Source organism: Camellia sinensis, chromosome 3, assembly GCF_055761805.1.
Source record: "Camellia sinensis isolate YWXY chromosome 3, ASM5576180v1, whole genome shotgun sequence".
Classification (NCBI taxonomy): domain Eukaryota; kingdom Viridiplantae; phylum Streptophyta; class Magnoliopsida; order Ericales; family Theaceae; genus Camellia; species Camellia sinensis.
Window position 1 is genome coordinate 88229217 of NC_138963.1, and position 27608 is coordinate 88256824.

The 27608-nt window shown below is 39.5% G+C and overlaps 1 protein-coding gene across 1 annotated transcript; it reads left to right on the forward strand.

The window, feature by feature from the left end:
- Positions 1–24795: 24795 nt before the first annotated feature.
- On the forward strand, positions 24796–25443 carry LOC145821054 (general transcription and DNA repair factor IIH helicase/translocase subunit XPB1-like). Its single transcript, XM_082917665.1, has 4 exons — positions 24796–24974; positions 25029–25072; positions 25156–25231; positions 25328–25443. Exons 1-4 carry the CDS (start codon positions 24965–24967, stop codon positions 25420–25422), a joined length of 225 nt encoding a protein of 74 aa, XP_082773791.1. The 5' UTR covers positions 24796–24964; the 3' UTR covers positions 25423–25443.
- Positions 25444–27608: the final 2165 nt, after the last annotated feature.

Genomic DNA, 27608 nt, shown 5'->3' on the forward strand with positions numbered 1-27608 from the left:
GCCGCGCGCCTTGTCTCGGGACCACTTAATGTTCTCCGTTTGGCTTGGTTTTTGAACCATGCCTTGTTGACCTTGCCTAGAGGGACACTGTGGTCTGGGAGACCACTTTTTGTGGTCGTAGACTACTTTTCCCTTGTAGACCGCTTTTGGTGCCCATAAACTAGTTTTCGAGGCTCCCAGCTGCGCACATTGCCTCCCGGACTTTCGTCTTGCATCCTTTTTGGTTTGTTTTTGGCACAAATCTTGTTTTCCTTGCTTGGAGGGTGGAATAAGGTTGGGAGACCAGTTTCTCTCCCTGAAAATCACTTTTCTTCCCGCCAGCCAATTTTCTGGTCGGCCAACTGGTTTTTTTGGTCTTTGGAACACCAATAGTGGTCGGCCACCACACCATTGGCTTGATTTCAATGTACAGACCACCTCTCTCCCATGGCCGACCACTTGCCTTCCTGGCAGACCACTTGTGGTGGTCGGCCGACCACTACAAGTAGCTGGCCGACCAGTTCAAGTGGTCGGCAGCTTTCTAGCACCTTTTTAGAGATCTTTTCTTGCCAGCTATGACAGCTGGAAGGCACAGAAGCCATCCTCCATACACGTGTATGGAGGGATGGCTTTAAGCCCTTAGCTTCCTCAACAAGCTTGTTGCTTGTTCTTCTATATAAGGGAGGCCCTCCCTCCCTTCTCCAGGTTTAGAAAATCTTGCTTGAGCTATACATATCATCTATATCTATACTTCTTCATTTCTCCCTTGTTTTGTGCTTGAAAGTGCATTTTTATCATACTATTGCACACAAACACACACTCAAACACCACCCTTTTGTTGCTGAGGCCCTTTGAGGTTGGTTTTGAAGTTTTTTGACTAGTTTTGATTAAAAAAAGCTGCCAGAGTTATTGCTTTAAAGTTGTTCTACAAGGGTGAGCTTCTAACCTCTTAGACCCTTGTTTTCGATTAAGCTTTTGGACCTATTTGCATGCCTATTTTGGCTTGACTTTCTACTGCAAAAAGTTCTAATTTTTAGTCCTTAGCATGTTTGTTTAAGGTCTCTTTTGTGTTTTTGGTGGTCTACCCCCTCTTGTGCCTTGTTTGGCTTCGTTTTACACCATCACTTTAGGCCCTCGAGATCATTTTCTCTTGGCCTTTTAACCACTGAAATCCAATGGATTTTCAGTGGTAAAACTTGTGTTTTGAGGTCTTAAATAGGAGAGTGTCATCTCCTCTCCTTGTGTTTTGTATGCTTGCTTTGTATGCCTCATGTTTGAGCATGTTTGTTAAGCTTATGTTGGCTCCATCTTAGCATGTATTTGGGGTTAGTTTGACATGTCATACCACTATTTTGATTTGGTTTGGTCAGCCCATGCATGCCATTTACACTTGTAGTGTAATCCTTACAAACTAGCTTTGTGTGCTTCATAAAGTAACATGTATTTCTAGCTTGTGTTGGCTCCATCTCAGCTTGTTTTTGGTGTTGTTTTAGCATGCTATACCTCTGTTTTAGGTTGGTTTGTTAGCCTCTTGCATGCCCCATGCACTTGTAGTGCAATTCCATTTACTAGCCTAACGTGTATCATGCTTCAGATCATCATTCTAGCATGCTTTAGGCTCAATTCTAAGAAGCTTTTGTCCATGTTTTAGCATACTTAAGCTTTGATTTGTGTTGTTTTGGCCATGCATGCATTGTTTTGTATAGTCATGGTTCAATCTTGCTCACTAGCTTTGTGTATTGAGTCCACTAGCATGCATCACTTGAGCTATTTTCATGATTTGGCATCATTTGTGTTGCGGTTTCAGTCCATATTTCAGGTTCATACACTCACATTTGTCACTCTTTCAATGCTTTGAAGGGTTGGTTTTTATGCCTTCATGCCTAAGCTTGTGAGCTATCATTTCAGTGTGTTTTTAGGGTTATTTTGCCTTGATATAACTCTAATTTTTGTTGGCGAAGCCATCCCATGCTTGGTCTTAGTAGGTGTAGTGTAATCCTCCCTTTTGGCCTTGCATATTTCATGCTTCATGCTCACCATGCTAGCTTATTTTGGCTTCCTTCCATACATGTTTTAGCATCATTTTGACATGCTCTAGGACTATTTTAGGTTGTATTTGCCATATGCTTCATGAATTGCATAGTTGTAGTGCAATTGGCCTTGCTAGCCTTGTGTTTTGATGTCGCATGCATGCTATTTTTAAGCTATTTGGATGATTTGGCATCATATAATACTTGATTTCAGAGCATGTAACATTGTCATATTCTCATGCATATCACTCTTTAATTGTGGTTTAAGAGTTGTGCATTGTTGCCCTGTTTGTGGCTTAGTATGCATGCATGCATGCTTAGGCCTTTGAGCTCCTATCTCAGCATATTTTGGTCTTTGTTTTGACCTACATAAGCTTTGTTTGTGGCTGGTTCATGCATTTGTGCCATGTATTGCATGCCCCCTTTGTAGTCATCTTTGCTAGCCTTGTGCCTTAAGGACTTTAGTATGCTATACTTGTTTTGATTGGATGGTTTGGCATCATTTCTTACTTAATTTCAGAGTTTATAGTGTCGTTACGCTTCCACATTTTTTACTCCTTGAGCACTCTTGAGAGTTGTGCTCTTAGGCCTAGTTGATGGGCCATTGCATGTGCATGCATTTGTCTTAACCTTCATGCCATCTTTTTAGCATTATAGCCACTGTTTTGGCATGACTGAGGTCCGTCCATATTTGGTTTAAGTCCATTGAGCATGTTTGTTTTCATGCTGTTGGCATTCTTATGTTGCATTGCATTGTGCATGCATATAATTAGCATTGATAGGTTGATCATATTGCCTTGCATTGTGTATGCATGCATTGCATTTGTTTGGATTAGGTGTTAATCTGAGCATGAGAAACGAGGGACATTTCATACTTGAAGTGATGAAACGTGCCTCAATTCTTGGTCGCCGACACTCTTGATCACACATGGTAGAGTTTAAGGCATTTATGTGTTATTTGTGCATTCATTTACATTGAAATGTGCAATCTTGCCTCTTTGGCTATCATGCATCGAGATGCGCGATTGGTGGCTCGAAGGTCAAAAACTGCACTCCCTTGAGCTCAAGAAATGATAGGGAGGGTGGTTGTGCACACATACATTGCAAATACATTGCCATGCCCCTTCTTGTTCTCTGTTGCAGCAAACTGGAAGTATGGCAGCAAAACTGGTCAGCCGACCAGAAAAACTAGCTGGCCAACCACTTTTTCTGGTCTGCAACAAAGATAGGTGGTCGGCAGGTGGTTGGCAACACCAATAACTGGTCGGCAGCCCTCCTGAGGGTCTCCAAGATAAGTTAGAAGCTATCTGGAGCCTGGTGCAAGGTTCTGACAACAGTTGCAAACAGAGGCAAATCGGGGCATCGCGATGGATTTCCGAACGAGGCGACCGAGCATGCATGCACTCCTCTCTCTCTGAGGACATCTCTTTACTGCTTTACTAGGCTGATTTGATTAGCTAGTTATGCTTTGGTTCTGTACTTAATTAGTTAATGCGCTTAACTGATTAATTTGTGTTTGTAATAACTAGTTAGTTAACTTGTTAGTTAATTAGCTTTATTTTGTAATAATTAGTTAGCTAGTTTTTTTTTGTAATAATTAGTTTAATTAGCTTAGATTAGCTAGTTAGCTTCTTATTCGGACCCTCCGTCGAGAGGGCACAACTGTTGTAATAAACGTGTGTGTGTGTGATGCATGTCTTCCAACCCCCATTTCTTTCTCCCTTTTACTTAACCGCTTACGATGGTTAGTTTTAGGGCATATTTCGATTAGCATACCTTATGCTTGCATGCGTGCATCTATTCATTTGTCTTACATGCACCAGACTCGGCGCATTATACTAACTGCATTGTATTTCAATACATTTACTTGAATACGTGTTCAACAGCATGTTATCAAGTTGCATTCACATGACATCTTAGAATAGCCAAGCCTATCTTAGTTGCACTTTTGCATGTGTTGTATTAGCCATCTTAACATGAACTAGAATCATGCATGATTTCTAACTAGTTCTCTATTTTGGCTCGGAGTACACTGTGAGTGTTTACACTTTAGCATACTGCATGAGATGTGTGTGTGTTGCCATGTTAGCATGCTTGCCATGAGGCTAACTGCTTAAGTGATTAACGGCTTGAATGCCTGTGGGTGAAGGTTGGATTGCTTAAATTGGAACGATTCATCAAATGTGTGTTTTAAGCCCACTTGAGAGTGGCAAAATCATATTTTCTAAGCCCACTTGAGGGTGGCAAAATCCACGACTTAGCCTACTTACGAGTAGCAAACTTCAAACCATTTTCAAACAAACAAATATGAAATGTTTTGTTCCAACTTAGGCGATCTAGTCTACACTTGTATGCTATGCGCATCACATAGTAAGCTAGCTAATAACCGGAATAAGAACATATGTGTTTATAAAAACAACATATCATGTTAGTAGATGCCGATCCTTAGGCACGAGTTAGGGTTTTCTAAATTTCCCCCAAAATAAAACATTTAGGTGGCGACTCTGTATCTGGTAAAGCAATCCATGTTTGGCACTTCTCTATTAAAAATCGATTTTCCAAAACGATTTGCCAGATTTGGACTCTTTGGTGATTTATCAGTCTTGCATTGCACTTTGCGAGATTAGCTTCAGAACCGTGACACGAGTCCGAATTGTAGTAGCTAAGAACAAAGCGATTCACGCCCTTGCGCGCGGAGAGCGGAGTTTCGAGGCTGTCTACAGCTGTGCATACATGGCACAACAAAAACTCTTCTCATATATGTAATAACTCACACTATACAAACATCCATAGTATGTATTACATAAGTCCAAGATCATTCAAAAGTCAGTATGAACAAAAACCAAGGTTATACACAAGTTTGGTCACCTATGACCACAAAAAAAAAAAAAAAACAAAAACGAAATCAAAAGCCTCTTGCGTGAGGCGACCTTGGTTAACTCCTCATGACTCAATTTCTCACAGATCACTGGGGCTAAGGCTGGACATCCCGTTGTTCACCTACATACATATAAATAAGGAGTGAGCTAATGCCTAGTGAATAATACCAAAGTAAAGGGGTTCATGAATGAGATTCATTAAATCATAATCTATAAACTACACTTGTTGATCAATATCAAAGCGAAATGACCTTAGGTCCAATATATCATATCCAAACACAAAACGACCTCGAGTCCAATTTGTATACAAAATGACCTTGGGTCCATGTAGACACCCCATTTTTGATCGCCCCTAAGACTTGGGCGCCTCAGGTTGCTCACTCGATGATAAAAGTTGCGCTGTACAACCGCTCAAGTTTTTCAACAAAAGGTTTCGATTTTTGAGCTCATAATCCCAACCTTACACCCCATTTTGGCCAAATTATTTTAGACCTTAAAACTCACTTTTTCAAAATACTTTTCCAAATGTTTTCACAATGTTCCGAGGCTCACATTTCGTTTAAAATATTGCACTTTTTGGTAAACCGAGTAAGGACAAAGTGGAAATGAATGAAAGAAAGGTGAACTCTTTGAAAAATATTTAAAAACATCTTATTTATAGGTTTGGAGTTGAAGAAAATAGGAGGGGATAGAAGAAAACTAGTTTGGAAAAAAGTTAGGCATCAAACCGTTAAGAGAGAAATGAGTAGCTTTCACTAAAATAGGCATATCTCTTTGTACACTTAGAATTTAGATATGAGGCGCCTATTTGAAGTCGGGCTTGCGAGCAGTTTTTTGTGGCCGACCGTACAAGTCTTTGGCCGGCCAACCAGGTGTCCCCATAGGCCAATTTTAGTGGTCGGACGTCCCCCATATGGCCGGCCGGCTAAGTGTTTCGGTAAAACAGATATTTGTTGCCAACTGTCCCCCCATGTGTATGCACTACACCAGCTGGCTCAATATAGATATTTCCAACTAAGGCACCTGTTCTTCTATATATAAATGACCACCCCTCTTGAAAGTAGGTTAGAAAAAATTCCTAAAGGCCAAAAACTTGCATAGTACACACACACACACACACACACTCTCTCTCTCTCTCTCTCTCTCTCTCGCTCTCTCTCTCTATCTCTATCTTACAACCTATGCACTCTCTCTCTACACTTCCTAAATAAAAAATTTGGCTCTTCTTACTGAGGTTCTTGAGCTCAAATCTCAGCCCTTGAGAGTGAATACCTTATGGTTTGTGAACAAAAGAGTTACTCCTCTTCAAGAGGTATAACTTTGACTATCTTTACACTACTTCTTCCTTCTCTTTTCTTGTTGTTTTTATACTGTTTTTATGGGCTGAAACTTGTGGCTTAAAGCTATCAAAGGTAGAGGGGTTAACCACCCTTCTTTGAACCTTGTTTTCTAAGCTTTTGTCCTTATGTTTCCCACTTCTGTTTGAACTTTTTTCTAGCTTTCTACCACTATTTTTCAGAGACTAAAAATGTGGTTTTGAAGTCTCAAAAATGGAGGGGTTAGCCATCCCTTCTTAGGCTTACTTACTAGCTTCATTTCTCCATTATCTTAGTTCATTTTTTCTAGCTCTTTCGTACTAATTTTCAGCACTGTTTTAACTGTCTTTAAGACTGTTTTTGTGTATTTATTTCATTTATGCTTTGTATAGTATGCTTGTAGTGTAGTGTTCCTTATAGGTTTGGTGGTTTAGGCATTAGACACCAACCTATTTGAGTTAATAGTATTTCTTTTATGCTTTTCATACATTTTTCTCACACTTGTTCTAATCATCTCTGCAACCTCCCTCGTTTCTTGGTTTTCTCTTTGTTTGTAAGAGTTGTTTCAACCGAGTGTTGTTTAAGCATGAGAAAAAAAACCCTTCCATGCTTAATGGTTTAATTTCTTCAGAGGTTCATCACCAAGGCATTGCATCTCTCTCATGTCAAAAACAACTTCTTGTTTGATAGTTCTCTTCATCAGTGGACTTAATTCTCATTTTTTGGACTAAAATGACTAAATAATGGAAAGGTAATTAAAAAAAGCCAATCAATTGGACTAAAATGGCATAAGATAATAAAATCAAGCTAGGTTTAATCGAACGTTAATTGAACCCATTGAGTCTAGAGACATTTCATACTCTTAAGTGATGATAATGGGTCAAGAATCAATGCCAACCACTTCCCTTGATTAATTTCATGATAGGGAGAGGCATGGGAGGATAAACATTCCCTGGAAACACTTTATTTCTTTTCTGATGCAGCAGGGTGGTATCAAAATTAGTGGCTGGCCAGCTACCCATTGAATCCGGCCGACCACTTTTTCTGGCCGGTCGGCCACCTCTTTTTAGTTAGTCAATGTCATTTTCCTACAAAACAGAGTAGAAACTGAGGCAAAAACAGATGTATTTTCTGCAATAGAACAGTTCTGGCAGCAAAACAGAGGCGTTTCCAAGAGGATGTTCTCATTGGCACGTGTGGTTCCTTAACTCCCGCTCGTTTTTAAATAGCTTTCATAGCTCTTAGTTAATCAGTTAATTAATTAGTTAAATCCTTTGAACTTATAATAGCTTAGTTAATTAATTCCATGTTATACTTTATTAATTCAATTCATTAAATTTTGAATAATCAATTAGTTAGTGTGGCCAATTTATTTTGGTATTGTAATAGTTAGTTAATTTGTAATAATTAGCTAGGACATTTATTCAAACCCTCTTGTGCGATGGCAAATATATAATAATTGTGTATGTCTTCCAACTCCATTTCTTTCTCCCTTTTATTTACTCGCTTATGATGGGTAGCATAGAGCATCATGTTTCCTTAGCATTTTCCATGATTTGCATCCATTCTTCTTGCATGCATTAGGTTCGGTTAATCATGTTAACCTTGTTGCCAATCTTACTTACTTGAAATGTGCGCTATCACATGCCTTGAGTTATCATATGCCATGATAGTAAATCGAGCCTATTAGTTACTGTAAACTCGACTTTTTCGTGCCCCCTTTCAGAGAGCTCGAATTGGTCCTACAGTTTGGACTCCTGTCACGGTTCTGAATCTAATTTCACAAAGTGCAATGTGAAACTGATAATCACCAAAGAGTCCAATCTGGCAAATCATTTTGAAAAATCAGATTTTGAATCAAATAATACCAAAACTGGACTGCTTTGCCAGATTACAAAGTCGCCACCTAAATATTTTATTTTGGGGAAATTTAGGAAACCCTAACTCGTGCCAAAGGCCACGTGTCCGGCATCACCAAAGTTGCCTCGGCTCGGGAACTTGGGTACGAGGGGGGAAGGTCATGAAATGAGCACCCCCACTCGCCCGATGAAAGGATCGGCCTCTACTAAGTATGATATGTTGTTTTATAAACACATGTGTTCTTATTCCGGTTATTAGCTAACTTTACTATGTGACGCGCGCGCAAACAAGTATAGACTAAATCGCAAGAATTGAAACAAAACAACTCATGTTTGTTTTCGAAAATAGTTTGAAATTGCCACCCTCAAGTGGGCTAAAACACAGATTTGCCACTTCGCAAAGTGGGCTTAAAACTCACATTTATTGAATTGTCCCAATTCAAGTAATCAAGCCTTCATCCACAGGCATTCATACAGTTAATCAAATAAGCACATAGCCTCATGGCAACACTCACACTCATGCAAGTATGTTAAAGCATAAAAGCTTACCGAGTACTCCAAGCCAAGAAACAAAACAAAGTTAGAAAAATGCATGATTCCTAACTATGTTAAGAGGCCTAATGCAACACATGCAATATGCATTTGATAACATGCTTTTAAACACGTATTCAAGTAAGTGTATTGAAATTGCGATGCAATTTGAATGATGCGCCAAGCCCGGTGCATGCACGACGAATGAATGATGCAAATATGCAAGCATAAGGTATGCTAATTGAAATATGATCCCTAATCTAACCATCGAATGCGGATAAATAAAAGGGAGAAAGACGTGGGGTTGGAAGACATGCACTCACGCACGCACACTTATTACAACATTGCACCCTCTCGAAGGAGGATCCGAATAAATAAGCTAAGCTAAGCTAAGCTAAGCTAATCTAATTAAACTAATTAGACTAATTATTACACAACAAAATAAAGAAATAGCTAAGCTAAGCTACTTAATTATTACAACACTTAACTAATTAGCAAACTAATTAATTAAATTACAAAACCATGCTAACTAACAAGTAAAGCACTAAACTATACTTCTTTAGTTTTGCTCTAAGAAGTTGAACATGCATGCATTCAATTTTCGCCCTGAAAAACCCACCGGTTTGCTTTTGAGAGGCTCTGTTTGCAGGGTTGACCAAGAACTTTCTGCTCCACCTTACCAATTCAATGTTGGGGAATGCACCAGTGGCTTGCCGATTATGAGTGTTTGCTGTCGGCCATCTGCCGGCCAAAAAGGCGTTCTGCCAGCCAAGGACGAAGCACTGCCGGCCATCAGTGGGCCACTGCCGGCCACTGGTGTGCTGTGTTACCACACTGCAACAGAGCACAAATAAAGGAAAAGGAAAAATGAGGGTTTTCCAAGGGTATGTTTGTACTGTGCCCCTTCCTTATCATCTAAAAACATCAAATGAGTGGCACTCTTGGATTCAAAACCACCAATCAAGCATTTTCAATGCATGATAGCCAAAAATCCATGTTGTACACTTTCAATAAATGCACAAAAACAAGACTCTAGACCACTACCTTGTCATGGATTAACAAAGGCAATGGAGACAAAGGAGATTGGCTCATTTCATCACTTTAATTATGAAATGCTCCAATCTACCATGTGTTCAATATAATGTCCGATTGAACACATGCAATGCAAATACAAAATGCTTATCTTGCACATGTTTTACTTGTCATGTTTTGTTTACACATTTTAGCATTACCAAGCCATTCTTTAACCGGTTAAGTCCAAGGTGATTGTCCTCTAATGAGAGAGGGGTCAACCAAAGGATGATTTAAGACATAGAGATCATGTCGTTGGTTAGTAGAAACCCTCAAAAGATGATTAAAACCATTAAGCACAAGCTCTATTTCAAGCTTAAACACAACCAAAAAGATAACCAACCCTCAAAGCAAATGAAAAGTGAAGAAATGAGGGAGGTTGCAGATATTTCAGTGTTGAAATGGCATGAGAAATGATGCTACAACACGCAAGCAACTCATGCACAACATGTTCAAAAGCCAAAAACACTAAACTAGTGAAGAGCACTACACTAGAAGCATGCAATACAAAGCTTAACTGACCAAACTAGCTCAAAATAGAGCTTAAACATGCCAAAACAGTGGCTAAAACATGTTGAAATTGAAGCACAAAAGGCTAGAAAAACATGCTAACATGTTAGGCTATAAACAAGACTCAAAAGCAACTCTAAAAAGTAATGAAAGAGTAAAGCAAATGAGCATGTGACAGAGCTATAAACATTGAAATTACATGTAAAATGATGCTACAACATGCAATCAACACATGCACAACATGTTAGAGGCCTCAAAACATTAAGCTAGTGAGGGTATTTGTACTACAACCATGCAAGGCAAGACTCATATGACCAAGAGCACTCAAAACAGAGTTGAAGCATGTCAAAACATTAGCAAAAATGTGCTGGAGTCAAGCTAACACAAACTAGAATAATGGGCTAACTCATTAGGCATGCTAGATTAGTAAGCATAATTGCACTACAAGTACAAAGAGCAAGCTTCAAGTGCACCAACCAACCCAAAACTGAGTTGAAACAAGTCAAACAAAGCCTAAAACATGATGAGATCAAGTCACAAAAATGTAGAAAAATATGCTCACATGTTAGGCCATCTACACTTGCAAACAAGACACACCTATTTTGGACCTCAAAACCAAGTTTTTACCACTGAAATTTCCTTGGAATTCAGTGGTTAAAAGGCCAAAAAAGAGTTGTTTTAAAAGCTTTGAAAGATGGCATAACACTTAGCAAACAAGCTACAAAAGAGGGTGGACCACCTTTAACTCCAAAAAGGCCTTTAATCACCATTTTTAAACCTTAAAACCAGAGGTTTTTGTAGTTGAAAACTAGGCCAAAAATAGCATGCAAAGGGGCCAAACAAGCAACTAAAATAAAGCTTAAAATGGGTGAGCCTTATACCTTTGAAGCACAGCAACAAACAACAGCAATTTTGAGCTAAAACCAGCTTTGAGAGCTCAAACAAGACCTCCAAGAACCTAAGCTCCAAGGTGAAGGTGTTTGGTCAAGGGTCTCTATGCAAAAGTGTAGAGAATTCTCACTTTCAAGCACAAAATAGAGAGAGAGAGAGAGAGAGGATTCTAGAGAGAGAGAAATGTAGAGAGAGAGGTTTTAGAGGGAGAGGCTCCCAAACTTTCTTCCTTAAAATGTTCTAACCCCAAAACCATAGAGAAGGCTCTCCATATATAGACAAATACAAGCCTCAGGTTGAAATATCTGAATACAGGACAGCTGGAGCAATGTGGAAATAGCTAGAGATAAATATCTGCAAAAAATCTGAGTTTTGACATCAGTGGCCGGCCGGCCATCACTAATGGTCGGCATAGGTCCATTTCTAGCCGGAAAGGAACACTCTTGGATGGCACATGGCCGGCAAAGGCCATTCATGGCCGGCAAAGCCCATATGTAACGCCCTCAAAATAAAAGCATTAAACCCATCAATTAAGAGATTCAGTAACATTTGAAATAACCATATTCTTCCATTTCTTCAGAGTCTTATTACATAAGTATTACATGTTAACAACAAAAGCAAAATGCCCTACGGGCTTACAGCTTTCTAAGTTAACACTTGGTTACACAAAAAGGAGTACTAACTCATACACTTTAAGACCTTGGCTTGTATTTACATGTAATACATCAAAAAAGTAAAACGACACCATTGTGTCCATCTCTAGCCTCCCAAGCTATGTCCTTGGAGGTGGCATGCTTCCTGTACCTGAAAATGATATTCCCATACAGGGTGAGCCACAGCCCAGAAGAAATATACTAAACCAACCATGAACAATGACTAAAATATTAGCAATTGATAGATGGCCAACACTGATATAATCACATAAATCACATATTTATGTCATACGACTTATGAGTCCAAGTTTCTTTTCATTTTCCCTTTTTTAACAGATAGGCATATAAGCACTACCCACATTCTCAACAGATATGTATAACAACAATATCCACAGATAAGCATAAAAGCTATATCCACATTCTACAACAGATATGTATAACCACAATATCCACAGATAAGCATAAAAGCTATATCCACACATCACAAAGATAAGCATATAAGCTCTATCTTCACTTCTTTAGACAAGCATATGAGCTGTATCTACGGAGTTCATCCCCTATCTTCTCCCAACACTATCCGGTTTAGAGGTACATCCCCTATCTTCCCCTAAACCGCGGAGTACATCCCCCATCTCCTCCTCTACACATAACGTATACAAACACATTGGTTCTATATACAATCACTCAATACATATAGTTAATGTATTCTATCAACCGTCAAGTTCCATGACACACTTCATTGATTAGTTTCAGTTGGCCTAATCATCATGCATTGTCTACAACAATCACGACTATCCTCCACCGATAGCCCAAAGCAGTTATTTCTAAACAGAAAATAAATGCACAATGGATATTCAATCAACATTACATTTCCTCATTTTTTTCAATTAATTATCCCAATTAATTAAACAATGTAATTAGGTCAATTCCCATAATTAACATTTCAACCCTTAGGTCCCATTTTCATCAATGACTTAACATTCATTCCATTTCTCTATGCCAAACATGCATCTAGGTTTATTATGAATAAAACCCCAACTTTTATAAAATTACACAAAAGCCCCCAAACTTTCACAAAATTACCAAACCAACCCCAACATCTCAAAATGCCAAAATTTAAAGACAAAACCCATAGAGAGGAGTAGGATATCCCTACCTCGAAGTTTGAGCCAAAAAGAAGATGAAGACCCGAAGGCCAACGTGCTCCAAATCCAAACTTTTTCAGATTAAAACAAAGCTCTCAGTGCCCTCTATCTTATTAACAAAGGCCCTAGGCTAGATTCACACTCTAGGGAGATCAATTCTTAGAGAGAATATAAGTGTAGAGAGAGAAGGTCTCGGATCTAGGTTTGATAAAAAAAAAGAAGTGAAAAAGTGAAGTTCAAAATCGCTACTGTCCGCTGATATAAAACAGGCTCGCTCGAGCGAAGACTTGGTCGCTCGAGCGACCAGACACAGAAAACTCTCGCTCGAGCCAAGAAGCTCTTGCTCGAGCCAAAAACTCAAAAGTGCGCTCGAGCGAAAGAATGCTCGCTCGAGCCAACAACTCGAACCCTCAGGTCTGCAACCAGACGCACGCTCGAGCGACAGACCTCTCGCTCGAGCGAAGAGCAAACCAGACCGCTCGAGCCAAGAAAAGCTCGCTCGAGCCAAGAAACACAACTCTCAGGTCCAGAACCAGGTGCAAGCTCTCGCTCGAGCGAAGCCACTCTGGCTCGACCCACCAGACACAAACTCAACTCTCGCTCGAGCGACCAACTCCTCGCTCGAGCGAAGGTCCAAAAATCTGGGCAGCAACACTAGGCTCCCAAACACAACCAACCTGTAACAAACCTGCCCAACACATCCTATAACTCAATACGAAGTAAAAAGGATGCAAACAAGATAATAAACAACTACCAACATCCACGGACACATGTCCGGATCACTGTACAACAAGGGTAAACCCGGGATCGCTATAACCTGCCCCTCTTAAAGAATTTCGTCCTCGAAATTAAGCACAAGTTTTCAAAACAAGCTTTTCTCAATTTTTAAACAATGTTACACTTTAACATTTAACAATCCGACCCATTACCGGTCATCCCATCCCTTTAACAAGAGGCATTTCACAATATGTATACAACATATGTACTTTCAACATGCATTAGCATTATGCATTAACTTTCCAATTTCAACAATACAATCAACATATATAATGTTACATTCAACTTCCATATGAGGCAAGTTCTCAAAACATACTTCCAATAAACCAAACATTTTCTATGTTTCACAACTTAAGACATATATAAAAGCTCTTAAGTTCAACAAAATGCAAAATTTAAATACAAGATCACATATTAACAAACAAGTCCGGATATTTCTCTCGGACTTCCAACTCACGTTCCCAAGTGGCTTCCTCCACTCCGTGATGTTTCCACAAGACTTTCACCAAAGGAATGGTCTTGCCACGCAGGACCTGATCCCGCCTATCCAAGACCCGAACCGGTCTCTCCTCATACAAGGCATCCTCATCTACCTCTAAATCAGTCCAATCCAACACATGTGATGGATCTGGCTCATACTTCCGAAGCATACTCACATGAAACACGTCATGTACTCCGGACAACTGCGGCGGTAAAGCTAACCGATAAGCAACCTCGCCAATCCTCTCAAGGATCTCAAAAGGACCAATAAACCGAGGGGATAACTTCCCACTCTTCCCAAACCTCATCAGGCCTCGCCTAGGTGATATCTTCAGAAAGACATGATCACCTACCTCGAACGCTAAAGGCCTCCTCCTACGGTCAGCATAAGATTTCTGCCGACTCTGGGCTGTAACAAGCCTCCTACGGATAAGCTCAACTTTCTCCGTCGTCTCCCTAACCAACTCTGGACCCAACAAAGGTGCATCACCCACCTCGGCCCAACAAACTGGAGACCTACACGGTCGGCCATACAAGGCCTCAAACGGTGCCATACCAATGCTAGACTGAAAACTGTTGTTGTAGGCAAACTCTACCAAGGGCAAGTGCCTCTCCCACGTCCCACTGAAGTCCAGGACACAACCCCGAAGCATATCCTCGAGGATCTGAATAGTACGCTCGGACTGCCCGTCAGTCTGAGGATGATAAGCCGTACTAAAGGTCAACTTAGTGCCCAAGGCACTCTGCAAACTCTGCCACAACTTAGCAGTAAAACGAGGATCTCTATCTGAGATGATCGTCACTGGAACCCCGTGCAATCTCACTACGTCCCGAACATACAAATCGGCAAGATGATCCACCGAATCTCTCACGCGCATAGGAATAAAGTGCGCCGACTTAGTCAACCGGTCTATAACCACCCAAATAGCATCACTACCCCGCTGAGTCCTCGGAAGACCTACAACGAAGTCCATAGTGACATGCTCCCACTTCCACTCGGCAATAGGCAAGGGTTGCAACAAACCCGCTGGCCTCTGATGCTCGGCCTTCACTTGCTGGCAAGTAAGGCACTTCGATACGAAAACAGCCACATCTCTCTTCATACCTCGCCACCAAAACTGGCGACCTAAATCCTGATACATCTTAGTACCTCCCGGATGCACCGCAAGGCGCGAATGATGAAACTCTCGAAGTACTTCCTCACGGCAAGACTCCGGTACAAACAAACGGTCTCAGTATCTCACACTCAGGTCGGGATACACCGTCAAACCCTTCTCAACTTTCCCACTGGAGATCTTCTCTCGGAGGGATTCTACTTCAAGGTCACCTCTCTGTGCCTCTAACACTCTAGTCACAAATGTAGGCTGTGCAACAACAGAAAACAAGGCCGCAGCCTCAACAGATTCGTCCAGTAGCAAATCAAACTCGCCAAGTACTCCCAACATCTCCCATTCCCGGATGGCTATACAAGCTACATCACTAAAGGTTTTTCTACTAAGGGCATCGGCCACAACATTGGCCTTTCCCGGATGATAATGCAACTCAAAATCATAATCCTCGATGAACTCCATCCACCTCCTCTGCCTCAAATTCAAGTCTCTCTGTGTAAACAGATATTTCAAACTCTTGTGGTCTGAGAACACCTCGAACTTCTCACGAAAAAGGTAGTGCCTCCAGATCTTCAAGGCAAAGATCACTGCTGCTAACTCTAGGTCGTGTGTGGGGTAATTCTTCTCGTGTATTTTCAACTGACGTGAGCCATAAGCTACCACTTTCCCCTCTTGCATTAACACACAACCCAAACCCTCTCGTGAGGCATCACAATAAACCGCATAACCCAACCCTCTCTCCGGAATAATCAACACCGGAGCGGTGGTCAATCTAACTTTCAACTCTTGGAACGACTTTTCACAAGTCTCACTCCACACAAACTTGACTCCTTTCCGAGTCAGTCTAGTCAATGGTGACGCTAACCTGGAGAAATCTTTCACAAACCGACGGTAATACCCAGCTAATCCCAGAAAACTGCGGATCTCAAACACACTCTTAGGCCGTGCCCAATCTTGCACTGCCTCAACCTTGGATGTATCAACAGACACCCCTTCCCCGGATACCACGTGGCCTAAGAATTTGACTTCCCTCAGCCAGAACTCACACTTCCCAAACTTGGCATACAGCCTATTGGCTCTAAGCAACTCAAGCACCACTCTCAAGTGTTCCTCGTGCTCCTCCTCTGAAGGCGCATAGATAAGGATGTCGTCCACAAAGACGACCACAAATCGGTGTAAGAACTCCCGGAAAATCCGGTTCATCAAGTCCATAAAGACTGCCGGTGCATTGGTAAGCCCAAATGGCATCACCAGAAACTCATAATGGCCATACCGCGTACGGAATGCCATCTTCGGAATATCCTCTTCCCTGACCCTCAACTGGTGGTAACCCGATCTCAAGTCTATCTTAGAGAAACAACGGGAACCCTTCAACTGGTCAAACAGGTCATCTATACGGGGCATAGGGTACTTATTCTTAACCGTAGCCCGATTCAACTTCCGGTAGTCAATACACAATCTCAAGGCACCATCTTTCTTTTTAACAAAGAGGGCCGGCACTCCCCACGGCGAAACACTAGGGCGAACAAAGCCCTTATCGAGCAAAACCTGGAGCTGAACTTTCAACTCAACCAACTCTGCTGGAGCAAAACGATAAGGTGCCATAGAAATCGGCGTCGTGCCGGGCACTAAATCAATAGAGAACTCTATCTCTCGGTGAGGTGGCAAACTAACAAGATCTTCGGGAAAGACATCTGAATACTCACAAACCACCCTCGGCAACACAATCTGGGTCTCATCACACTCACTACTCTCAAAGCTAGCAAGTAGGCCACTAAGCTCGCTTCGCCCTCGCGAATCATACCCCGGTGGCAAAACACTACCAACCCGGTCTCCCAAGAAATGGAACCACTCCCCGCTCAAGGTACATAACGTGACCCTCTGGCGGTAGCAATCGATAACAGCCCGGTATGACGATAGCCAGTCCATACCCAAAATAACATCAAAACCCTTCATGGGCATGACAACAAACGGAAAAGGAAGCCTATAGTCGACGACCTCTATATCACATCCTCTAACACCCTGTTTCAGGATCAACTCACCACCCAAAGGCGATACCACACAAATAGGAGATGCTAACTGTGCTAACTCCAATTCCAAAACAGATGCAAATGCAGCAGATACAAAAGAATGAGATGCACCCGTGTCTATCAACACACTAGCAACCGAGTTGCAAAACAGAAAAGTACCTCTCACTACTGATGGAGCTGGTACTAAATCCTGCGCGGTAACAGCATACACACGCCCCGTAGGCCCCTGGTCTACCTGCTCACCTCTCGGAGCAAAAGACTGCTGCACAGACTGGGATGACGAAGCTCCCGGATTGGCCCTCGAGGCCTGCACAGACTGAGCTGGCTGAAAACCCTGCGTCTGCCTAGAACCAGACGCTCCCGAAGTGGCACTCAACTGCGGGCAAAACCTCTTCAGGTGCCCAGGCTGTCCACACTGATAACAAGACAAGGGCTGCCCCCTGCCCAAACTCTGACTCTGCGGTCTAGCTGAAGAAGAAGCAGCTCTCTGACCCCCACCCTTCTGCGGGCAAACAGAAACCTTGTGACCCAACTGGCCACACTTGTAACAGGTGAATTCCCCCTGACCACCTCTCCCGGAGCCTGCACTCGGCACTGGGAAGGTCGATCTAGCAACACCACCCTGCGACTGCTGAGGGTTAAAACCCCTCTGCCTCCTGCCATCACCCTGGCCATCTTGGCCCCTCTTGGAGCCTCTCTGCCCCTCATCCTCATCCTACATCATGAGCTCCATATGAGCTGCAGCGTCCACTAGGTGTCTATACTCCCGGATGTAAGACCCACCAACCCTCAACTTGAGGCCCCGCCTCAACTTCCGCTCAAACTCATAGCAACGGCGTTCCTCAGACGCCACCAATTCAGGTGCAAACCTGGACAAACTGGTAAAGGTAGCCTCAAACTCGGCCACTGACAAGCCCTGCTGATTAAGCTGGCTGAACTGATCCCTCAGCTTCTCCCTAGCTGCTGCACACAAAAACCTCTCCTGAAAAGCATTTATAAACGCCTCCCAAGTACCACCAACACGAGCCTTCTCGTACTTCCACCATTGACCCGCATCTCCCTTCAGTTGGAAGGATGCCAAGGTCACTTTCAGTGCTCCGTCCTCGATACCAAGCATCTCGAACGTCTTACTCATTTGCTCTAGCCACTCATCAGCCTTCAGTGGCTGCTTCGGATCCCCGACAAACTCATCCGGATTAGACCGGAAGAACTCCCTCTTCAAGAAAGAAGGCCCTGCCTCAGTTGCCTGATTCCCAGCTCTAAGAATACCCAAAGCTCCTGCTATCTCTCTGGCCAAGGCACCCATAGCCTGCTGACCCACTGGCTCGGCCACGTTGGCCTGGCCAACTCCCTCTTGTACTGCCGGAATCTCACCCTGTAACGGTACTTCCTGCCTCGCAGGTCTACCACGCCTAGCACCTCTTCCTCGTCCTGACATCCTAATAAAGGTAACACAGAACATTAGCACATTCACAAATGTGCCGAAACTAAACACTCACGTCCTAATGCATGGACAACAGTAATTCACTCCACGTAAGCACATAAACACATAAGCACTTACGAATTTCATTTCCGGATAATGATAGTCCCGAGGCGTTACTAGAGTTCCGGTTAGAAACAGCATTGATCAAGTGCTTTTCCAACAAGACTCCCAGAAACCCAAGGATCCAATCAACATCCTAGAAATTAAATCCCATACCCACATAGTCACATAGCATGTTATCAATTTAGCACATAGCATATGATACTACATCTAAGTCTCTATCAAGCGAGACAAACCCATTGTGATCCTAATCACTTCCCACGTACCCAAAGTATTCGAACCCGGTACGCTCTGATACCAAGTTGTAACGCCCTCAAAATAAAAGCATTAAACCCATCAATTAAGAGATTCAGTAACATTTGAAATAACCATATTCTTCCATTTCTTCAGAGTCTTATTACATAAGTATTACATGTTAACAACAAAAGCAAAATGCCCTACGGGCTTACAGCTTTCCAAGTTAACACTTGGTTACACAAAAAGGAGTACTAACTCATACACTTTAAGCCCTTGGCTTGTATTTACATGTAATACATCAAAAAAGTAAAACGACACCATTGTGTCCATCTCTAGCCTCCCAAGCTATGTCCTTGGAGGTGGCATGCTTCCTGTACCTGAAAATGATATTCCCATACAGGGTGAGCCACAGCCCAGAAGAAATATACTAAACCAACCATGAACAATGACTAAAATATTAGCAATTGATAGATGGCCAACACTGATATAATCACATAAATCATATATTTATGTCATACGACTTATGAGTCCAAGTTTCTTTTCATTTTCCCTTTTTTAACAGATAGGCATATAAGCACTACCCACATTCTCAACAGATATGTATAACAACAATATCCACAGATAAGCATAAAAGCTATATCCACATTCTACAACAGATATGTATAACCACAATATCTACAGATAAGCATAAAAGCTATATCCACACATCACAAAGATAAGCATATAAGCTCTATCTTCACTTCTTTAGACAAGCATATGAGCTGTATCTACGGAGTTCATCCCCTATCTTCTCCCAACACTATCCGGTTTAGAGGTACATCCCCTATCTTCCCCTAAACCGCGGAGTACATCCCCCATCTCCTCCTCTACACATAACGTATACAAACACATTGGTTCTATATACAATCACTCAATACATATAGTTAATGTATTCTATCAACCGTCAAGTTCCATGACACACTTCATTGATTAGTTTCAGTTTGCCTAATCATCATGCATTGTCTACAACAATCACGACTATCCTCCACCGATAGCCCAAAGCAGTTATTTCTAAACAGAAAATAAATGCACAATGGATATTCAATCAACATTACATTTCCTCATTTTTTTCAATTAATTATCCCAATTAATTAAACAATGTAATTAGGTCAATTCCCATAATTAACATTTCAACCCTTAGGTCCCATTTTCATCAATGATTTAACATTCATTCCATTTCTCTATGCCAAACATGCATCTAGGTTTATTATGAATAAAACCCCAACTTTTGTAAAATTACACAAAAGCCCCCAAACTTTCACAAAATTACCAAACCAACCCCAACATCTCAAAATGCCAAAATTTAAAGACAAAACCCATAGAGAGGAGTAGGATATCCCTACCTCGAAGTTTGAGCCAAAAAGAAGATGAAGACCCGAAGGCCAACGTGCTCCAAATCCAAACTTTTTCAGATTAAAACAAAGCTCTCAGTGCCCTCTATCTTATTAACAAAGGCCCTAGGCTAGATTCACACTCTAGGGAGATCAATTCTTAGAGAGAATATAAGTGTAGAGAGAGAAGGTCTCGGATCTAGGTTTGATAAAAAAAAAAAAAGTGAAAAAGTGAAGTTCAAAATCGCTACTGTCCGCTGATATAAAACACGCTCGCTCGAGCGAAGACTTGGTCGCTCGAGCGACCAGACACAGAAAACTCTCGCTCGAGCCAAGAAGCTCTTGCTCGAGCCAAAAACTCAAAAGTGCGCTCGAGCGAAAGAATGCTCGCTCGAGCCAACAACTCGAACCCTCAGGTCTGCAACCAGACGCACGCTCGAGCGACAGACCTCTCGCTCGAGCGAAGAGCAAACCAGACCGCTCGAGCCAAGAAACACAACTCTCAGGTCCAGAACCTGGCTCGACCCACCAGACACAAACTCAACTCTCGCTCGAGCGACCAACTCCTCGCTTGAGCGAAGGTCCAAAAATCTGGGCAGCAACACTAGGCTCCCAAACACAACCAACCTGTAACAAACCTGCCCAACACATCCTATAACTCAATACGAAGTAAAAAGGATGCAAACAAGATAATAAACAACTACCAACATCCACGGACACATGTCCGGATCACTGTACAACAAGGGTAAACCCGGGATCGCTATACCATACATGGCCAGCAACTTCCACATCTAGTTGGCCAGAAAAATCTACTTTTTGGGCCCAACTTTAAATGGGCATATCTCCATCATCTGGACTTCTTTACAGGTCATTCTTCAACCTAAGTTGAAGCCCTTGAAGTCTTCTTTCCAATGGTGTCCACCTCACATCAAAATTCTAAGTATAGAAAAAGATATGCCCAGTTTAGTAAAGATTGCTCAATTTTGGTTTAACCAGATTGATGCCGAACTTCTCCTCAACTAGCTTTCTCCCTTCCTCTCCTCTTTTCTTCAACCCTAAACCCATAAATAAGGTGTTTTGAAAGATTTTTCAAAGAGTTCACGTCTTTTTCATTCATTTTCACTTTGTCCTTGTTCGGTTTACCAAAAAGTGCAACATTTAACAAAATGCGTGCGTCAGAACATCGTAGGAACTTTTTCAAAAATATTTTGAAAGATAGGGTTTTAAAGTCTAAAATCTTTTTGATCAAAATAGTTTTGGTCCAAAAATGGGGTGTAAGGTTAGGATTTGAAGCTCCTCTTGCTGAAGAAATTGAACCTTTGCACTATACAACTTTCATCACCAAGTAAACAATCAGTGACGCCCAAGTCTTAAGGACGGTCAAAAATGGGGTGTCTACAGTTATATTTTTGTATGTGTTGCATTAGGCACTCGCATAATAAAGCATGCACAGTTCTAATTCTTTATTTTTCTTTGGCTTGCCCTGGAGTACTAGGTGAGCATTTTTTGCTTTAGCATATTGTATGCGTGCGATTGTTGCCACGTCAGGCATGATTACCATGAGGCTAAGTGCTTAATTGATATACCTGTTTAAATGCCGGTGGATGGAGGCCTTTTTGCTTAAGTTGGAATAATTACATTAATGTGCACATGAGCCCACTTTTTCAAGTGGTGCATTCACAAAACTCTTTCAAAATAAACATAAAATGAAAGTGTTCCAACTTTTGCAAATTAGTCTACACTTCTATGCGTCACCTAGTAAAGATAATAATTGGAACAAGAGCATATAATGTAAACAAGAATCACATCATGATTAGTAGAGGCCAATCTTTGATCGACTAGGGTGCTCAATTCATGACATTCTTCTCTCATACCTAAGTCCCCGAGCAAAGACAGTTTGGTGATAATGGATAAGTGACCTTTGGCACGAATCTAGGGTTTCCTAAATTTTTCAAAAAAATATATATATATTTAAGTGGCGACTCTGAAATCTAGTAATGCAGACCATTTTTGGCATTTTTTTTATCCAAAATCGATTTTCAAAAAGAATTGTCGAATTTGGACTCATTTGTGTTTATCAATTTCACATTGCACTTGTGAAATCAGATACAGAACCACGGGAGTTCGAATTGTAGGGCTATCATATCCGAAAGGAGCATGAAAGGCAAGCTACAGTCCATCACATGCAAAACGACCTTGGGTCCAATTCATACATAAAACGACCTTTGGTCCATCATATGTAAAACGACCTTGGGTCCAATTCATAAACACAGTTATGTGCACTTTTAGATCCATGATCGTGTTCACATTCATATTCGTATTCAAAACGACCTTAGGTCCAATCGATCCTTACAAAATGGCCTTAGGCTCATTTAACAGTCATACAAAATGGCCTTAGGTGCATTTAATAGTCATACAAAACGGCCTTAGGCCCATTTAACAGTGATACAAAATGGCCCGAGGCCCATTTTGTAGTCATACAAAACGGCCTTAGGCCCAATCTATATCTTCATCGAATAAACAGAACGGCCTTGGGCCCATTTCATATTCATACATCAATCACTTCACATATTTCATTCGAATCAAGCGGATATAATACTCATTCACAATACCAATTCATAAGTTTAGAAACTTACTACATAAGTAACATTCAAAAAATAATGCGTACACAAAAATATCTTTACTAAGATATTACTCACAGTGTTCTGGTGCTTGATTCGTCTTTGCACTTGACCTTACATATTTCATAACACATTGGGTCATAATACAATTCAATTTATTCTTTAGTTTACTTAAACTTTCTTAGGCTTCTTCTGTGCCCTTTAATTCATTTAGGATGCTCAATGTGGGCCAAAGACTACTCAGAAATGGGAAAAAAATGGAAATTGGAACATAAAACAGGTTTTCAAAAGTTTCTAAAACAGGGCACTCCGCTCGAGCGCAACTTTGGTCACTCAAGCAGTTTGTAAAACGCTGTAAAAGTACTTGTTGCATGATTTTTATGCTCAAGCAAGATTTCTGTCGCTCAAGCGATGAATCTTGCAAAATGCGGTTCACTCGAGCGCAAGGTTTGAGACTAGAGCTACTCACTACTACAAATATAGTTAAAGATCACACTTTGACAAAAAAAAATCTCGCTTTTATTAGAAGTGTGGTAAAAAAAATTAGACTGATATTTTAATCACACTTAATTTGATTGAGTGTGATAATATTTATTTTTTATGTCATTTTTCAATTAAGTGTGATTATATATGTATTTTTTAATCACACATTCTAATTAAAGTGTGATTATTTATATATTTTTTAATCACACCTTCTAATTAAAGTGTGATTATATATACACTACTACTTTTTAATCACACTTTTCAAATAAGTGTGATTATATATATATTTTTTAATTACACATTCTAATTAAAGTACGATTATTTATATATTTTTTAATCACACCTTCTAATTAAAGTATGATTATATATACATTATTACTTTTTAATCACACTTTCAAAATAAATGTAATTATATATATATATATATATATATTTATATTTATATTTAATCGCACTCCTGTGGTTGTATAAAATATTTAAATTTAATTTTTATATAAAATATACAATTCCCGCGCCTCTTTTACTCATGAATGACAGAGAACGACTCTTTCCATTCCCTCCCTCACCGCTGATTGTCAAAGGTGGCGCTCTCTCTCTCTCTCGCTCGTTAAACTAATATCGATCTCTGTTTTCTTCTTTCAAAGAGTCGATCTATCTAGTGGCTGCTGCTTTTCTCATGCTCCCTCACCACTCCTCCCTCACTACCGATTTTCAAAGGGTATTCTCTCTCTCTCTCTCTCTCTCTCTCTCTCTCTCTCTCTCTGTCTCTCTCGCTAAACTAATAATTGATCTCTGTTTTGTTCTTTCAAAAAGTCGATCTAGTGTTTTCGATTTAGGGATTTCGATCTAGGGTTTATATATATATATCTATACTATTATTAAAAGCCAACAGCTTTTATGGTGTCATGAAGCCACTCTTTAGAAACTTTTCTTAATTTTTCCTAAAATAACCTTAACTTTTTACAGTTACATCAATTTTAATTAGAGATAAAATGGTAAAACAAAACAATCAATTTCACTTTCCCACTTCCCACTCTCCACGTCTCCTCATTGCAGTTACAATATACACCGAAATCCCCTCTGTATCTACATAACTTCCACATAGAGAAGACCCCAAACGAAACAACGATACAGACCTATCTTCCACAGAGATCTCCATGGGACACGGTACTTAAAAGCCAACAGCTTTTATGGTGTCATGAAGCCACTCTTTAGAAACTTTTCTTAATTTTTCCTAAAATAACCTTAACTTTTTACAGTTACATCAATTTTAATTAGAGATAAAATGGTAAAACAAAACAATCAATTTCACTTTCCCACTTCCCACTCTCCACGTCTCCTCATTGCAGTTACAATATACACCGAAATCCCCTCTGTATCTACATAACTCCCACACAGAGAAGACCCCAAACGAAACAACGATACAGACCTATCTTCCACAGAGATCTCCATGGGACACGGTACTTCATCCTTTCCCTGTGATATGAATTAATTGATTCACTGTCTAATTGCAGGTGAAAAGGGTCGCCATAGCAAAAAGCACAAATCTTCTTCCAAGGTTCTTCCATTTCCCCTATTTGTCTATGTTTTGATTTTGCTTTTCCTGTTTTTGTAAAACAAAATTGCGTTTTTTGTTTGCAGGAGGATCATAGGCCCACAGTTGTAGAAGACGATGACTCCTATTATGTTGAGGATTTAGATGATGATTATCGTGATGGTATAACTCTGAATTTAAATTGAATTGCTTTTTTTGGATGATTTGGATAACCTGAGTGAGTGAATTATGTGTTTATAATAGTATAGATGATTAAAGGTGATAGGGAAGGAAAAAAGAGAGATTTTAGCAAGCTAGAACTTAAACCAGATCAACTATACATTTTTAAATCTCCCTCTTATTATCAATTTTGATATACATACATACATATATATATATATATATATATATATTGGTTAACAAAGATCAAAGAAGCAAAAATAAACAAACCCATAAATCAAAAACAAAGTTTTCCAGACATATTTTTCTGGATTCACGAATTAAAAACACTGAAATGGGGGGTTTTTGCATGAGCAAGCAAATCTTTTTTTTTTTTTTTTCCTGTATCAAACGAAGTCCTTTATTGCATAGACTCACTGGAAGAACATTTTTAACATTACTGTCATTCTTTTTAGGGAACTTTTTCTTTTAGCATGTGGACCTCTCTATCTATGCTTTTGGCCACCAGGTTTTTGATGAAATGCTGGAACCATTGCAAATTAACAACACTTAGCTAATAAACTTCTAAAAATACGCACCAATTATATAAGTTATTTCCAGCAACTTTGATTGATCCCTGCTTACTAAGAAGAAAAAAAAAAAAAAAAAAAAAAAACAACAACAACAACAACAACTTAGGCCTTTTAATTATCCCTTTTTCATGTTTCGATTGGTCTTAATGTTTGAAATAATTTTTTTATTTTTTTTTATTTTGATATTGTCTGTACTCCAATTGATTACTTAAACAAGGTTTCAAATGACTGTTCTCATTAAGGAAAAAGTTGGTAATTGAATTCTTCTTTGTATGTTCTATTATGTTTTCATTATTCTTGACCGTAAGCAAAATGCTTATCGACACTTTAGAATTTGATGTTCAATGTTCTCTTTTAAACCTTGATGCTTTTGTTTTTGTGTTTTATTTTGTCTCAATCCCAAAAAATACGCATATGTGTAATTGTGGGTGTATTAAAAGAATGTCGTGTAAAAAAAATGTAGTGTAAAGAATGTGTGTTTAAAAAATATAGTGTTCTTCAGTATTCTTAAATTTTACATAATTGTAAGTGTTTTGAGAGTCTTCAATTTGAATTTTTTGGTGTATTACTGTTAATTATACTTTTCATAGAAAATAAAAAGATCCATCATGTTATATCAAGTTCCTTCTGAAAAAACTTATATTGTAAGTTTATATTCATTCTTTTATATATATATTTAAAAAACTGTGAAGCATAAAATGTGTTAATTATACTTTTCATAGAAAATAAAAAGATTCCTTCTGAAAAAAGAAAAAAAAGAAAAAAACTTATATTGTAAGTTTGTATTCATTTATATATATATATATATATATATATATATATATATATATATTTAAAAAATTGTGAAGCATAAAATGTGTGTAATTGTTTAGACTTAGACTTAAAAAGTTTTGGATTTTTTTTTCCATTTGATTTGGACTATGTTAATCTATGTCAAAATGTAATTTTTAAATTTTTTAGTTTCATTTATAAAAAACTTTAATAATATTTACATTTTGTGCCTTTATATATAATAAGCCAATTAGAAAGCCAAAATTATTATTGTACTCTATTAGTCAAAGTACACATGTGTACAATTGTGGCTCATTTTAACAACGTAAAATTCTAATTTAATCAATGTACATTGTATGTAATTAATTTTTACAAGTATCTTATATATTTTCTGCAAGATTTGTAAGATCTTCAGTCTTATCTTACCAAATTGAGATTTTATATGAATTTTTGTTGTAGGGTTTTTTTTAGTTACGATTAGTAAATATTATATTTTTTTCAAAAAAAATTGAACAAATTTTAACATACATATATTTTATTTATCAAATATCTTAATATCAAATGTTACATTACACATAGTGATACATGTAATTTATATATATATATATATAAAAGAAAATTTAATGTGAATTTCACGTTATAATTCCAAACAAATTTGCACACGCATTGCGTGTGCCGGACTACTAGTACTCATATATCTGAGTGTACAATACATGAAGAAAAATCATGAACCATAACAGAATAGGGCCTCTCATTTTGGTGATTTTAGTCAACAAATTGAGATGTCAACATTTGAATGGTCAGTAGAAATATGAAAAATGTTTAGGTTCTGCATTTTTTTTAATATTAGTTTTTTTATTTTAGAGTGCAATCACTATAGCCCATATCTTTGTGTACAATTATTGGTATGTATTGGTGACCATTGGTTCAATGGTTAAGACTTGGCCTAATAACCTTAAGGTTATGGTTTCAAGTCTTGGGGCCACCACTTTGTGCATTATGCTAAAGGTTAGGTGTGTACTCAATCTTTTTCCACC

Excerpts from the sequence above, each read along its gene's own strand:
- LOC145821054 (XM_082917665.1), top strand. Across the intron at positions 25,073-25,155 it reads AGCACAAATCTTCTTCCAAG|GAGGATCATAGGCCCACAGT; the intron begins GTTCTTCCATTT and ends TTTTGTTTGCAG. Across the intron at positions 25,232-25,327 it reads AGATGATGATTATCGTGATG|GTGATAGGGAAGGAAAAAAG; the intron begins GTATAACTCTGA and ends AGATGATTAAAG.